This window comes from Vanellus vanellus (genome assembly GCF_965231255.1).
Source record: "Vanellus vanellus genome assembly, chromosome: 7".
Lineage (NCBI taxonomy): Eukaryota > Metazoa > Chordata > Aves > Charadriiformes > Charadriidae > Vanellus > Vanellus vanellus.
The window spans coordinates 31,362,869-31,379,245 of record NC_138912.1 but is presented as its reverse complement, the minus strand read 5'-3'; the positions used below and the strand labels follow the sequence as shown (position 1 = coordinate 31,379,245).

The 16,377-nt window shown below is 38.1% G+C and overlaps 1 protein-coding gene across 3 annotated transcripts in view; it reads left to right on the top strand.

Moving 5' to 3' along the window:
- The window catches only part of LDB3 (LIM domain binding 3), a 127,973-nt gene that overhangs the window by 72,434 nt on the left and 39,162 nt on the right, over positions 1-16,377 (top strand). The window contains exons 7-9 of one of the 3 annotated variants that reach the window (XM_082486793.1): positions 6,314-6,483; positions 7,453-7,489; positions 11,417-12,577. In XM_082486793.1, the coding sequence (XP_082342919.1) occupies positions 6,314-6,483; positions 7,453-7,489; positions 11,417-11,513 (304 nt within the window). In that variant the 3' untranslated portion in view covers positions 11,514-12,577. Of the gene's footprint in view, positions 1-6,313; positions 6,484-7,452; positions 7,490-11,416; positions 12,578-16,377 lie in introns of those variants that run through there. The other 2 variants (XM_082486792.1, XM_082486794.1) reach the window with 2 other exon arrangements.

Sequence of the window (16,377 nt, the reverse complement as noted above, 5' to 3'; positions counted from 1 at the left end):
CATTTCCTTTTTGGTGTTCTTCCTAGAACTGGTAAAACCTCAAAAATATATCTAGTCCTCTGCATATAACATTGGATGGCTTTTCATTTTTGACGACCATGCTTTTGCAGTAACCACTGCATTATATGTGTAACTCAGAACGGGAAAGGGGACAGAATTTTTATTGATATGTCAAGAATGCAAAATATTTATTTAGTACTGGCTACTGGTTTGTTCTTCAGAATGGAGTGTTGTGCTGTATTATCCCTACCCCTAGTTTACATACCATACATGTGTCTTATGCATATCCTTTGGACTACAGCAAAATCCATCCATCTTTAATAATTCTGCTTTTCCAATGCATGTTTCTGGTAATCCGATAAACTTATCCACAATTGTTAGGACAACTGGAATTACATGTGCAATGAATGTAGCCAGATTTCTCTCCTTTTGAGTATCTTTCTACCCAAAATAGAACTTACCTTCTTTTCATGTGACACCAAAATACAGGTCTAGCGACACACTTTAACATAGTTTCAATATGTTAGCTGCAGGCTTATTCAAAATGTAGGTAGTTTATGTATTTGCTTGTGCTCCCTTTTACTGGCCATTTTTTTTTCTCTTTTTTTAATTTTTTTTCTCACTAATTTTTTGCACCAATGCTATGCTGTTGTTCATCACAACTCTCCTTAATGATGGATCCCAAACAATACCTTTAGTAGGTTTTGACCATGACTCGGTCAATCTCCATATTTCCAATGAGTCTTTTTCCATATTTACAATGAAAGAGGTTCATTCTCTCTGTGTTCTTATAATGGTTCACATCTTTCATGGGCACGGATTATGAAACATTTTATGATATACTGGCATTTTCTACTAAGTGCTGTAAAATTATATAATGCCAACAGTAATATTTAAAAAGTTTACCTATTTAAACAATCAGATGATTATAAAGTTTCACTGCTGAGCACGTGGATCCTTTTCATTTTATAAACAGCACATTAAAAGAATCTCTCAAATGCAGTTCCAATCACAGGAGTGGCTCTGCTGGAATGGAAAACATCATCGTCCGTTCCACATTGTGTTGTGGGGAGACGAAAATGCCCTTTCTAGAAAATGCCAGACAGGGTGAGAGAAGTCCAAAGACCGCAACTAGAACTGGAAAATCAGCACACTTTCCAGGGGGGTTAGAGAGTTGTCTTAATGTGTAGAATTGTCAAGTAAAGAATCTGAATAGTTAGAGAGGCTTGAATCATTAATCATAAGGTGGTAATGAGTTATATTTGTATATACATATATCTTGAAAACAGCCGAATGAATGGATACATAGATAAAACACAAAAAGTAGATTGTCAGGGACTGTTGAGTCATTGCACCAGTAGCAGCAAAAGCTGTGTTAAACCGCCACTAGCAAAAGCTCTGTTCTTTTTTTCTCATTTTCAACATGGAATCCACCTATCGCCTGGGTGTTTTTGAAATGAGATGACTATTTCCGTTTATCCTTTTCTATCAGACAGTTCTAGTGGAACGTTATTCTTTGCAGACAATTCCATGACTATGTTCTCCCCCGTAAAGTTGCAAAAAAAGCTTTTCTGCAAGATCCACTACATAAACTACCGTTAAAGGTTTTCTTTCATTTTGGAATGTGACTCCTAAGCCTAACGTTCACCTGGCCCCAGAAGAAACTAATGTTTCTATTCCTATGTGCAGTCAGGTGCAGGGGACTCTAAATCTGCAGTGCTGCGAGCTACATACAGCCTGTTTTGTAACTTCTTTTTTTTAAACTTATAACACTTAGTGACTAAACAATTTTCTCAGTAGATTGTTTTATTACAATTAACACAGCATTTTTAATCTAGCTATAAAGGCAAGGTTTGTGGTGATATAACAATGGCCTACTCATTGACTGATAGTCAGTCAATTAAACCTGTACCTCATTTCCTTAAGGTGTTGCTTTCATCTCGGTGATATTCTGAACTTTAATTTCCAGTGGAAACTGAGGATGTTCTTTCATTCGCTTAGTTGATCAAGTCTGAGATAAGATTGTGCTTGATGCAGAAATATTTGTACGAGAAGTTTGTAATGTAAACACAGACCAAATAGCGTACTGATTCATTTTTTTTTTTTCAATTCTCTGCCTATAAGTTCATCTCAGCGCTTACTTACTCGTCTTTGGGCTTTTCATTTTACGTTAGAGATAAGCCCTGAAGCCGCAAGGCATGTGTAAGGCGGAAAGCATACCCAGACTGCAGATCTAAAGGGCTTCTCTTGTTTTTGGCAGACAATAGCTGGAAACACTGCTTACTTCTTTTATTGGTGATGAATAATAGACAGGCTTAAGATAAGAATGAATTTTGCTAGTTTGACCATTTGAAATCAGTGATGTTTTAAGTGATGACTTAAGTCAGTGAGATGAGAATCCGGCAGAATTACACTTAGAAAATAACCCACACGTACTGGGTCACCATGGAAAACACAAAGGAAAGCATATAAATTATTTATACTGCACTTATTCAGACTTCATGCTGGAACTTAAAGGTAGAAAAAATTGAATGCCCTGACTTTATATCCTTTCTCACTCTATGTTGCTTTGTTTTAATTGATCTTTATATACCAAGAACCAAGAGTTGGTTGCAGTAAAACCATGTGGTCAGTACATTTCAAGTACATTGCTGTCAAGCCTCTTCTAAATTCCATTTTGCAGTTTCAGCCAAATTCACAAGTGATGTAGCTAGACGTAAATCCAACAACTTTATCAGGATTACGATCTAACAGTTCTGGTAGCAGAATGAATAATGTGATTGTACAAACTAAAGTCTCATATATCCTGTACAGTAAGTCAACTTGCCTGCATAATTTACCGGTCCGCATGATCTGTTTGTTTGTTGGGTTGGTATTTTTTTACCTCTTAGAGCTTTTTTTTAATAGTTAGAATCCGTCTGATATCCGAAGTCACAATATTTCGGTGTATGTCTACATCACGGGTAGAGCACTGCAGTATTCCTAAGTTTTTACTTATTACCTACTTAACTTAAATCTGAATGATGACTCCAGGGAGTGATTCACAGGGTAAACCATAGTTTATAATGAACTCCAAGAAAAAAAGCCAAACATATTGCTACTTATTCAAAGAGGTTTGACTGTCTTTAATGCTTGTTTTAATGCTAATAATGTGTGATTTCTATGATGATGTAAAAAAGGTGAAAAGGTGGACAATTTTTTATTGAATCCTACTAAAATACTTTAAGCTGTAATATGAAACCCCCTCAAAAGCTCTAACCCGTTTGGGAAGAAATTTATTTAGTAACATCAATTTAAAGTAATATGCTTAAAGATGCATGATATTTCTGCACATATACACCCAGATGGAAAAAAATTAGATTAAGAAGAGGTATAACAGAGGTATTAACCTGGTTATGTGCATCTTTAGGCTGTCTGTAAGAATCAGCTGTCACATTTAGGTTTATGAAATGCTCATAATCAGGTACGCGCTCTATTTTACACTTCCATGCTGAGTGGCCTATATGTCCTAGTTACTCATCTACAATATAATTATGATTTTAAAAAAAGAAAAAGGCCTGTTGCATTAAAGACAGAGTTGGAAATATTCCAATGCATTGCATTAATTTAGTTCAATTTGTATGAGCGTGTTTCACTCTGCTAGGGAAGGTTAATTCACCAAGCTCCATTTCCTGCCTTAATCATCTACCATAAGGTTATTAATATGTCATATTAATGCTACACATTGCTACTGTGAAATTTGTGGTCCAACCTCTAGCGTTTTTTAACAACCTTTGAGCTAACGGCATATCTATACCTACACTTTTAAACTGTTTTTTATGTATATTGGTCATAATATAAGAACAAAGGATTTGAGCTAGAAGATTTAAACAAAGGAATTTGAACTGTCCATGACTTGCACACTGCTGTTGCCACAGTAGTCCATGGTTGAAATCAGCAGTACTATCTATCCACTGGTTTATTATCCACTCTACAACAGGCTGCAGCTGTGAAATTTGCTGTCACACACAGCAGTTTTTTAAGCTTCAGCAGGATTAAAAAGTAAGTCTGGAGATGCAAAGTCAACTGTTGGCCTAAACCAGGCGGTCACCTCTGACAGTAACACAGGGCAAGGTACCGTGTGCTTAGTTAGTACTAAGGCATGGGCCTGACGTGCCTCCAGGAACTTGAGAACTGCGTCACCTTTTGGGGACTTTAACTGGACCCTTTACAGTGGCACAACTTTTCAGCATAGGCAAGAGCGAGAAGTGGCAGCAGAATGGTCACGAGGGGCTTGCTGACTAACTTTTGGGATTACAGAGTATCTCTTTTCCATATAAAGATTATTCCTGCATGAAGTCAGCAGAAGGCAGAACTCCCTACTGTGCTTACTCCCCTGCCTCAGTGAGCCCTTCTGCCGCATGTGAAGCGCCAGAAGAGGGAATACTACTGCTCTGTCTTCCAACTTCCATCTGAAGAAGGATCTGGCACTAATTAGTCCAGTGGTGCACACAGGAGCAATATTAGTGGAAGCCACTGATGGCACACCCTTCCCAAAATAAACAAGTCCACATTATGCCTTCCATACCTGCCAGTGTTTAGATATTGCAAAGGCAGTTGTCTAGGAAACGTGAGCTGGAAAATGCTGCTTCCTCCTACAGGGCATCCTCCACCCTGAGAGACTTTTTTACATAACTTTAATGTTTTGTGGCAGAGCTAAAACTGAAGAGTCAGGTTTCTTCTAAGCTATGCTTTATCACATAGGTGATTGTGCCAAAACACATAAAAGAAAAATAACTGGGTTTTGTACCCTACTGGGTCCTCAAGACACTGAGAAGTTTGCATATACTGGGGGTTATGAGGAATATAAATATTCTAATAAAAAAAAGTCCTAAAGAGATGAGGTGCTTTTGGGTCCATGGCACATATAAGCACACATCATGTTTCTGAGCCCCTCGCAATCTTACGTGAAGAACCCATCCTATGCTATTGTTAAGTGCAAATCTATTAAAACAGCATCTGTGATGCAGTGCTGAAGAAGAGGAGTGTGTCAGCTGGAAAATACTGATATTTAAAGCGCTACCTGGTGGTCTTTCTTATTACAGTGTATGTATTGCTGTATGTAGGATATCAGATGTGCTGCTTGGCTTTTTCATGATTCCTTTCAGGCTTTCAAATCACAAACTCAACATCTCTGTAGATTTTCCCTGCAGAGTGGTATCTTAGAGAACACTTAACTTTGAGCCTGAACCAAGGAGGCAACTTTTATAGCAGGTGACTGCTTCCGGAACTTCATAGCAGTGACTTGGTTAACATAGCCTGTTAAAGCTGTTACTATAAATCACTTGCTTCAGAAATAGACCTTGTATTTAGAGAAGTCATGGAGCTAAGCTGGTCCAAGCACACATCATCCCCTCAGTGTATATTTCTGCAACCCTGTTAATATTTAATTTTAACTGTATGCTATGCAGAAGTTATTTTTGCAGGGGGGGAAAAAAAGCTATTAAGTTACTATGTCTGTTTCCAGCTTGTATCATAAATCAAAGAGAGGTTACCTCACTTGGGCTACAAAGCTTCGTAGCTTTGACTTTAGGTGTGTAAAATTGGAACTTTCTTCCTGGATATATCACTTTGCGAGGTGATTAGAGATCTCGTAAGACTCTGAGATACATTCTGCTCTTAAAGATTTCAGATACAAAATATGTATGCAAGTCTTGAGTACAAGTCTAGACTTCTTATGCTTCACACGTTTAGTAGAAAATGAATCTAGAGTTATGGCAGCTGGAATTCAGAGTTTAGCAAAGAGTAATCATTTCTCGAAAAAGATGTAAAAGCCTATCCCATTATTTTTATAATGAAATAAATTTTTAATTTCTAATTGCAACCTTGAAATACACTGGCCCAAAACTGTAATAAGACATAACATAAACCAGTATCAACTTGAAGCTGTTTTATAAGAAATAATATGGGACAAGAATGCCCAGAGAAATAAATGGTTTAGCCTGGCACATTCCTTTACACAGCACGTTATTCTATCCACTGTAAGCTTGTGGCTGCTTTGGCTGAGGAATCATGAACAGACATTTCCAAGCATTTTCACCCTCTTTGGAATATGCAGATTTGAATGATAACAGGCCATTTCAAAGACAGAATGAGCCATAACATTCTTAGTTCGCATAAAATTGATCTATGTCTTTTTTTAAAAAAAAAGTGATAATTTCAAAGCTGTGTTTTGGATTGCTGTTATTCTGGATGAGAAGGTGTAAGACCAGAGAGAGGTTGGGATGAGAGCTACCATGTGCTGTTTCACAACATTTCGCTTTCTGAATTGCAGTACACTTCCTATTAAAGATCCTCACGTAGACAGTGCCTCTCCGGTGTATCAGGCTGTGCTTAAAACTCAGAACAAGCCCGAAGATGAAACCGAAGACTGGAGTCGCCGCTCTGCCAATTTGCAGTCTAGGTCTTTCCGCATCCTTGCCCAGATGACTGGAACGGAGTACAGTAAGTCAAATAACAAAACATCGCCCCCCATCCTGATTTTAGATTAATTTCTTTTATTTCCTTACCCCAGTACTAGCAACTGATACTCAAGGAAGATTCATGTCCAGCTTATAGTCATTGCCAGTGAGGGCCAAGATCAGAGAACCCTGGATATAACGAGGAAATCCAAGTGTTCAGTCTCACCTTATGCTTTATGAAGAAAATTCTCTGATCTGCCAAGGGTCTCACCATAAAAGTGTAACAGACTATACAGTAAAAGAGCATTTGGGACCCCATAGTTCTTCTTACTTACAAATCAGATCTCTGCAGTGTAATCTTTCATTTTCCAGCAGCCTAGACGTACAAAGCTGTCCATTTGTTAGAAAAAAAGATAAACAACTCATGTCTCTTGTAACAGTCTTTTGTAGAAGTCACTTCTGGAGGTAAAAAAAAAAAAGACGGATCACCATTTGCATTGAACCTATGGTTCTGTCAGCCCCATTATCTAAACCTAGATCTGCTATGAACGTCATGGGAGCTTGAACCTTGTTGCCCATAGAAATGTTTTTCTGACCACCTGGTACTAACCTCAGAGCTTCTTCATGATCTAGAGAGAAGGAAGTTCAGGGACCTTTCCCACATCCAGGGGAAATACTTAGTATTTCCTCCTCATATGAATCTGCTGTGGCCTCTCATGCTTTTCTGCAAAACAGCAGGCCCTCTCTGTAGAATCATTGTCTACAGCTGTGAAGCATTGCTAATAAATGAACGAGAAAGTAGTTGTAATAGCTCCTTTCCTACTAGCATCCTTCTTCCTAGCTCTAGGGAACTGCTCCTCTTCACACTGTTCTTACAAAATCCGCTGCTGCAAAGTCAGCATGAACACACCTTTAGATAGGCTTCTGATACCTTTCTAAAGAACTTACATTTTCATCATAAAGCCAATTCCTTCCTTTCTTCCTTTTAAATGAATCATTTTTTTGCCTGCAGTGCAAGATCCGGATGAAGAAGCCCTGAGGAGGTCAAGGTAGGCAACTCCCTGTGAAAAATATGGCTTTCTCCTTACTGATAACCAAATAATGGTTTAAAACAGCATTAATATGAATGTACGGTATTACTTTTTTGTCTTAAAATATTCTAATACATTTACTTAAAAATCACTAAAATGAAAATGCTGTCAGTGAGAGTCATTTGAATGAGAAGGATAACAAATTAGCATGTTCTTAGGAAAGACAGTGCAAAATTCCTGAAGTGTGTGTTCAAATCTGAAAGCTCTCTGCACATGCAACTTTGGTGTACTTTACCGGGGGTGTGAATGCAATGAGTTCCTAAGACCAAGCCCTGTGTAACTACTTGATTGTGTAACTGGATGAAAATATATAATGTTGTGATGGCACTGAAATTCGTGAGCAATTTATTTGGATGACCCTGTGATTGATATTTGATTCTCCTTAAATGATACAGTAAAGGAGTTATTTCCATCCATATCCAGAATCATTTGTTTATGTTTTATTTGGAATAAATACGACCCAAACTTGTAGAATATGGAAGCACAGGACTGCTTTTGCTAGTGGATAAATGTATTTGTTTCATATGATCTACCAAAAACACTGGAAAAGAGAATGTGTTCAGAGATATAACGAGGAATTAAAAATTTATCATCGTCTTATGTTGTCCTGCACAGACAGGAAAGAGATTTATTAGAGATTCTTATGTTGAGCTTAAAAAACACAGTTGAATCAGAGCATCCCGCATGCAAGCCCGATTTTCTGTTTGCCTCCTTTAAATCCCTGTATCACGTTAGCTACTCTAAGCTGCTGGCTGGGTTTGTCATGTGTTTGATACTCAATCCACTTTTTCTTCTTTTTCTATTTTTTTTTTTTTTACTGCCACGTGGCTTCTATAAAGGTTATGAGCTTTTGATCACAGTGCGAGTTACAGATATTGAATCAGTGAGAATGATGTCTGTCATCTTCTCTGTGAAAATACACGTATACTTTCAGTTTATGTTTGCTATAAACCTTCCATTGCAGTTCACCGAAGTTCACGGCTAGGTGCCTGAACATCAGGCTTGATGTTACATCCCTCAGGGGTTTATTTTTCCCTCAAACGTACATGCCTAATTCGTTTTAAATGTATTGTACATGATCTGTTTTGATGTAACAGCACACATCCAAATCCTTGTTATGATGGGATTTAAAGCGTTGTGCTGAACTTAACAGTCCCCCATACACCCATACACATCTGAGAGCAATACATTGTTTTAAAAAAATAATCTTTCTAGCCACACTCTGTGGCTTTGGAAAATACTAGATATTGGAAACTTAACATGGTATCAGACATGTTGATAATGATTATCTAGTAACACATCAACATGTGTAAATTGCACGTTCTATTCGGTGTAACTTAAAAGTACATGACTATATCCACTGTGCTTTTCACATTTTGTGCAGTTCTGAGGTATGACTCTGTTACCCTTTTTTCACAAGGGCAGGTATGATTATGAGTATATTTAAGCACAGCTGAATTACCTAAAGAGGTTTAAGGGCATTCATTGCAGAAAGGCAGAAGGGAATACGTACTAGGCAGTTGCACGGGTGCAGTGCAATTGGCATAAGCTCTGGTGCAAGGAATGAAATGGGGGCTCCTTCCTACCTAACGGAGGGTGCTTGCCCCATCTTGGTTGCTTGGTACCTACCTTAAACGTTGCACATACTCCACTGCAGATCTGGTAGCAACAGCCCTGGTTACGCACGCATCCATCACAGACTACTCTTCTGGGCCTGTTGGACCCCTTCTGTTTAAATTTTAGGCAAGGCCCCTGCCACTTTGATTTCATAAAGGACAGAAGGACCTATGTCAGATGCACAGAATCCATACTGTAACTCCACTCTTCCAGCACAATAATGGAGTAGAAAGTCCTCTTCAGTGTCTACTCCAGACAGCCTGCACAACCACACCTTTCCCCATGCCCACGGTTTGGGATCACCTAGAAGACATCCTAAAATCCTGAAAGCAAAAGGTTTCCATGGAGCTGTGGAACCTGAGTCTTGCCAGAGTCAGTGTTGCATTAATCCCGTGCTGTGCTGGCATTCTGGAAAAATCCTTCATGTTCCAAAACTTAAACTGCCAGAGATTTCACAGTGTGGACAATTTTGGTCTCGAGGCATGCTGTCAGTGATCTCTCTCTGGTACTTTCTCTTGCCTCTTTGTGTCAGCTCTTCAGTGTAGACAGGAAGAACTGCATGAAATGGTGATCAGGTTTCTTCCAAACACTTGGGGGGGGGAGGAAGAAAAATGCATGTAGGTTATTTTTGGCAGAACTGTTTTACACAAATATAGTCACTTCTAGATTGCTGCTTCTAACTTCATGACATATGCTCTTAACAGAACCCATAAAGCTTGGGAATTTTCAGGTGACAGATTATTCCTTTCAGTTAATATTAATAAGCTTATTGCATGACTGTCCTTTGCTCATGCTACTGCTATTTTGAAGGCACATACAAGATTGTATCTTGCTATGAAAACTTTCCATTGCTGTTGTGACAATTGTTATGGAATATTTTCCAGAAAGATGGTATCCATTTCAAGCCAAACAGATGTTTCTGAATACCTCTTCCTTGAATGGAGGGGTATATCTTTAAAGCAGTAAAGAAATTCTTAAATTTCATGTAAGACCCACTGTAGCTAGTATGCTCCAATGTAACTTGAAAAAATGCCCTCGCAAAGTGTCAGCATTTCAGCTTGGAATACTTTATATCTTTTCATTACTTAAAAACATAAAAGATAGTTTGAGAAGTCACAAATCAAGACTTCTTTAGGAGCATTACTCGCACGACACTGTGTTATTAGGAACAGAAGACTTAGAAATATCAGTGAATTTGTTGGCATTTACTCTGTTTATTGTTTTGTGCTTTCTTCAGCCTGAGGAGTAAAACCAGGCCAGTCTGTTCATTTCTGTTTGGCTGGCTTCACTCTTAAGTTCTGCTGCATTAACACAATTGCCTTGCATTTTGGGTGTAAATAACGAGGGGAAAATTACCTTGTTTGCAGTGAATCAAATACATTTTGCAAATAAGAACATTTTATTTTCCATTCTGTTTGATACAGTTCTCCTTGACTGTGCTCTCATCCCACATCCTTCTCCTTCCCCGTTTTAATTACAAAACCTAAATTTAAACTATAGAACACCTAGAAAAGATTAAATCCTGAGAGGTGCTGAGCATTGCTTACAACTTGCTCGAGCACCCCAGTTTGCAGTCAAAGGTGGCGAAAGGTGTTCACAGGAGGTGACCAATATGTCAGAGGACAGTGCTCTAAAAATCCCATGTTATTCTGCTTTTTGACACAAATGACCAGAAGTATTTATGCAAATGTCAACACTTATATTCACTTATGCTGAGAAAACCTATAGAAAAGTACTGCTGAAACCTTTGGCTGATGGTCCTTACAAGAAGGACAGCAGGAGATACATATGTATATGTATACACATATATATATATAGCCTGACCTAGGTATTACAGAATGGAAAATGTTTGCATTAATTTTGCTCTTGTATGGAGTTCACTTTCACTGACTGCTCGGTGGGGGGGAGGGAGGGAAAAGCCAAGAGAGTCTGCTGGCAGGAAAACAATAGGATTCACTGCATTTCTAGCAAAAGCAGCCCTGTAATACCAAGCACAAGTCAAAGAATATGAAGTTATATCAAGTTTCTTCTGAGATATTAACAAATGCAAAACCTCTCGTACGTGGTCCAAAAAGGATCACCCACCCTTCTTTGCGCTGAGTTGAAAGCTGAGGAAAAAATCCAAATAAATTGCCATGGCCCTAGTTATAAGGCAGGGGAGTGGTAGCCATGGTCCCTAACCCCTTTCTTTCTCCCTCCTTTCTTTCTTCTCTGTGTGTGTCTCTCTCTCTCTGTCTCTGTCTTTCTCTCTCTTTCTTCATGCCACAGGGAAAGGTTTGAAACGGAACGTAACAGCCCACGCTTTGCCAAATTGCGCAACTGGCATCACGGCCTATCAGCGCAAATCCTTAACGTTAAAAGTTAAAAGCCCCCATTTAGCAGGCAAATACATGAGGCAGAGAATTACAGTAAAAAACTAACTGCTGTCCTGAGTTAGAGCCTAAGAGTGTCACTGCCCAGGAAAGGCTTCCTGCTGGGGCCTTGCTCTGGGTGCCTGTCTCCTGTAGATTTCTGTTGTTAGCCTGGTATCCATTCACCGTCACCAAAAGTAAAAATAATCATACAACCTGGTTCATGTTCATTATAAAGTAGATGAGCTTTTGTCCTTTACTATGTCAAATGTAACTTCAGCATCCAAGAAAACATCGCTATTGTACTCTCTTGACTTTAATTCTAGAAGAAAATGAGAGGGAAGTTATTGACAGTATTTCTTTAGGAGGAAAAGGAATGAGACTTTTACTGAGTTTTACTGCTGTAAAGATAATTAATTAGGAGAAGGAGAGATGAAAAGGAAAACCGACTGAGCCTGGCCTAGACTTTGCTAAATGTACGAAATAGTTTGCATAGTTGAATGATGCTGTTTGAAATAAGATATTAGCCATGTGAAGTTATATTTCTTCAATATATTATACTGGTAGAAGTCATTTGCCAAAACCATTGCTGTAAGTTTTCTGTTGGAAACCTGAATTTGTCATTATATGAAAGCTAGAGATAGCTGTGGTCACGCAGGATCTGTGAGGAAATGACATTTTGCTAGAGGTGATTTAGGAGCGAGACGAATATAGAGTACTGCTGGTGCACTGAAATTTCTAAAAGCATCTTGTAAGTTTTAAGGAATATGTAAGTTTTAAGGAATGTTTTGCCCATTCTGTATTGCTCTTGCTTTGACCCACATTTTTTTTCTGTATATAGCAGCATGCTTTATCTGAAATAAAAGGTTTTAAAACTAAAATAATTATGTGCCTGTTTTACACAGTACTTCATTCTGTTTTAAAACAATAACTGCTTCAACTGATCATTGAAAGGAGAACTTTTCTTTCCACAATAGAAAATTTAGTCAAAAAGCTTTCCCCTACTACCTATAATTCTTACTGACCTTTAAGTTATCCCAATTAGAATAAACCTGAAAAAGCAGTTGAAAGAACAACAACAGAAATGAAAAAAATATTGTGCTAGGTATGAATGAAAACAAAGCATAATTAATAGATGCTAGGTGACAACCTATTGATAATATAGTTTAGCATTTCCTGCATAATATGCATTCTCTGGCAATAATACATTAATTGCTGCCCATGGTGAAGGCACTTGCTGGTGCTTAGAATGGGATCTTTCTGCTTCAACATTACAACAATGCTTTGCTTTTAAACTGTGTCAGTCAAGATATGGCAAACCTATACCAAAGCCCCCGCAGCTACTTCTCTTTTCTGTTTGAAGTACACCATGAGCAATATGTCACCCCCCTCTCTAGCTTATGCTCTGATGATTAAATGAAACAAAAAAGGCAACTAAATTAAACTGTTCATGGCTTCCACAGAAACATTTGATATTAGCTCTCAACAATCTGCGTTAAGAATCCTTAGGGTTGATTGCAGCAAAAGTTCCTGGTGATAAAGCACTGGTGTCTGCAGTGGAAGGTTGGCTCCGTTGCAGCCCTGCCTACAGCCCTCAAAAATTTATTTATTTTTTTCATTAACTTCTAAAAATTGCAAATTAGGTACCTTTATCTGGTAGCAGTAATTCTGATCAAAGAGATTAGTGCATGAGATTAGATTGAAACTCTTACACTTTTTGCTGCTTCCAAACATCTGGAATTTATTCTGGAATTTATATCAGCAGTCCATACAAGAGCAACGTTCATTCAAACTCCTATTGTTTTTCTGCGTTATAGAAAGAAGGAAAAGCTAATGTTCAGGGAGGATTTTGCATGAATCATCCAAATACTGGAGTGTTTAAAGGCAAAAAAAAAATAAATCTAGCTATCATGCTTTTTAAAAATAAAAGTAAATTTTGAGTATTATTTAAGACTACATGAGTACTAGTGCCTTTTCAAATGCGTTTCACTTTTCCTAGGGAAGTACCATAACAATTGAGTAAGTATGCCATTTAATACACAACATTCCTCTATATTTTCCTTATGGGAACACAAACAGATTCTGATCATACCATCTTATTAGTGCCTGTGGAAAATCAGCATAACTGCATGAAATAACAGCAACATTTTAACTTTTCCTGAATGTTGCTAAGATCAAACTTTGGTTCAGAGTGGGTGAATTTTATTTATATATGGGAATTTAAAATATCAATAGGCAATCAACTTTTTTCATAAACATCAAATGTACCTAAGTAAAAAATCGCCCAGTTCTAATTTTCAACCAAATGAAATGGCTTTCTGAATAAGTAATAATACAGTGTTTTCACTTAAATAGGAATTATGTATCCTTAATGTTTTATGAACAGAATACAGATACTATTTTTTTTCAAGTAGTCGTAGTGCATGTACTACAATGGGAAAGAAAATGTCTAGATTATATCTCGATGTTTACACCTAGTTATTTTAAAGGTATTTTTTAATAATCAGAAAAGCATAGTTTGATCAGATATGAAGTTAATGCAGATGTAATTAAGGAACCCGTTCCCCGTAGCTCTGCTTTTTTAATGCTAAAAATTCAGTGCATATAAACCACGTAATCAGGTAGAGATATAGTTGTAATCCTTTCTCCTGGAGGACACAAAATGGAATCTAAACACTCTCCAAGCTTGTAGAATTTCAATTCTTTACGTAATTATAGAAAAAATCTTCAGTAGTTGGTAAGTTTTGGAACTTTTGCAATGATAAAGACGTTTTGTGAAGGTGCTGTCATTAATCCCTAAGGCAAGATCGTTTACTACAGCATATTTCTACTTTTTAGTCCAGTCCCTCTCAAAAAATCTCCCAAGGGATGGACTTTGCTAATTAAACTTTTAGTCAGATTTTTCTATCCAATTTCTTGTTTATTTTTAGAGTAATAATTCCTTAACTCTTACTCCTCAAAAATCTGCCTTTATGTTGTCATGGCGATCTTTAAGCCCAGAAAATGAATGTTACAGATCTTTCTTTATATAACTCTTAAGAGGCTTTGTTCTTCCCTTCTGAGTAGGAGGCAGACTTTTTCTGTAAGGTGGAGAAATTGGGCTGGATTTGTCATTCTACTACATCTCATTGCTAAAGGCTGTAACAGACTGATGAGAAATCATTAACAGCTTTAAGAAACCACTAGCTTTGTTCCAGCTGAAGGTCAAGTCTGGCCTGGTTATGCTATGTTTTTAATATGTCCAGGCTTATCTCACTGTACGTTGCTTCTGATTGACCAACCCCATCTTGCAGTGTTTCTTGACCGTTTGCAGTAGTCTGCTGGTTTGCCCAGGTTAGTCTGAGTTAACGACTGTGAGGCTTAAAATAGATTCCGGATTGAAGACTCGATGAGTCATGTAATTCTTTAAAATAGCACTGATGATAGGCAGGTATATCTGTCCTACACTGAATATATTTTGAACCGTGACTGTTCCTGCTGAGCAGAGGACAATGGTTGGTGACGGTACTGTCTTCTAAATAGCCTCCACGTCAAAAAGAAAGTAAAACGCAGGATGTGGATAGTGATATTGACCCCCTGCCCTTCCCAATATTGCCAGGAAAGTATAGCATTATAAGTATTTAATGAAGATACAGCAAAGCTGATGCCAGTAGGAAATCAAAACCAAAAGGCCTTCCAGGTAAATCTGCTTGTCTGGTTATGACACAGGGAAATGCTCATTTTCTGCTGTGGTATAAGACCGTTTGATCTAAACTAACCTGTTTCCTGAATACTGCTGCCTCGCCGCCTTCTCAAATGGTCTCCCCCTCACCTCCTACGGTGCTTGGTTTGCAGCAGGAATACTGACTGCATGCAGTGTGTGCTGATGGGATGTGGCTAGAGTGTGACTTTAGGAAAGCAGGCATAAGAACTGGACCTCTCTTCCTTTCCTGCATGCAAAAAATAGAAATGGAGAAAGGTTCTGTGGCTCCTGCTCTTGCCTCCCTCCTTTTGCGCCTGCCTGCATGGGAAGGAGAGTAAGTTTTTGCTCTGTAATAAATTAAGAGGTCGCTTTCTCTTCATTGCGGTTTCTCTCATTACGCTCAACTGTGTAGAGTATATCTTCACTAGCAAGGAACAAGTATTTTAGGGACACTTTTGAAAAGTCCAACTCTTGCGTATCACAGAGCTGTCTGAAGCATTCGTCAGGGGCAGAAGAGGTGACACCAATTTTTACTCGTGCACTTAGGTTACCAGAGGGACTCAGTTGATTTTGTGGCTTCTTTAGCAGTGTTCACCATGAGTTTCAGTGACTGGGACTATCATTACACCTATCAGAAAATACATGGATACTTGCACAAATTTTAGTTTGCAAAGTTAAAAAGCTAGAATTTTGGTATGGTATGTGGTAGTACCAGATAATGACCTTCTTTAACCAGTTAGGCTTTAATCAACAGCTTTCTGCAACGCACGCGAAAATGAATTGACTAAAATTTGCTCTCAAGCATGATAACATCCTTTGTTCTACTGCTGCTTATCAAAGCCATCTGACACCACCAGAACAAGCTAAGGCACCTTGATCCCCTTCCTTCATTTGCCAGAATTTCCAATGATTAGCATTGCTGACCTCCCAAAAACTTCCTACCTATACACTAATCAGATTACCAAAATCCTTTGGAAAGATATACCCTATTTTTCCACAACAGCCCGTGAAATAAAGTAGACTTCTCTAGGTACCTTTCTCATTTAAGGAAAGTAACTGCAATAAAGAATAATAAGCACATCAGTTTAATATATTCCCATCCCCACTTACCTTTTAGTATCTTAAGAGTGACAAAAACATGGGAATAGTGAAATAACTCAATTGTCTCTATGGAATTCCGAAGGGAAAATTGATCA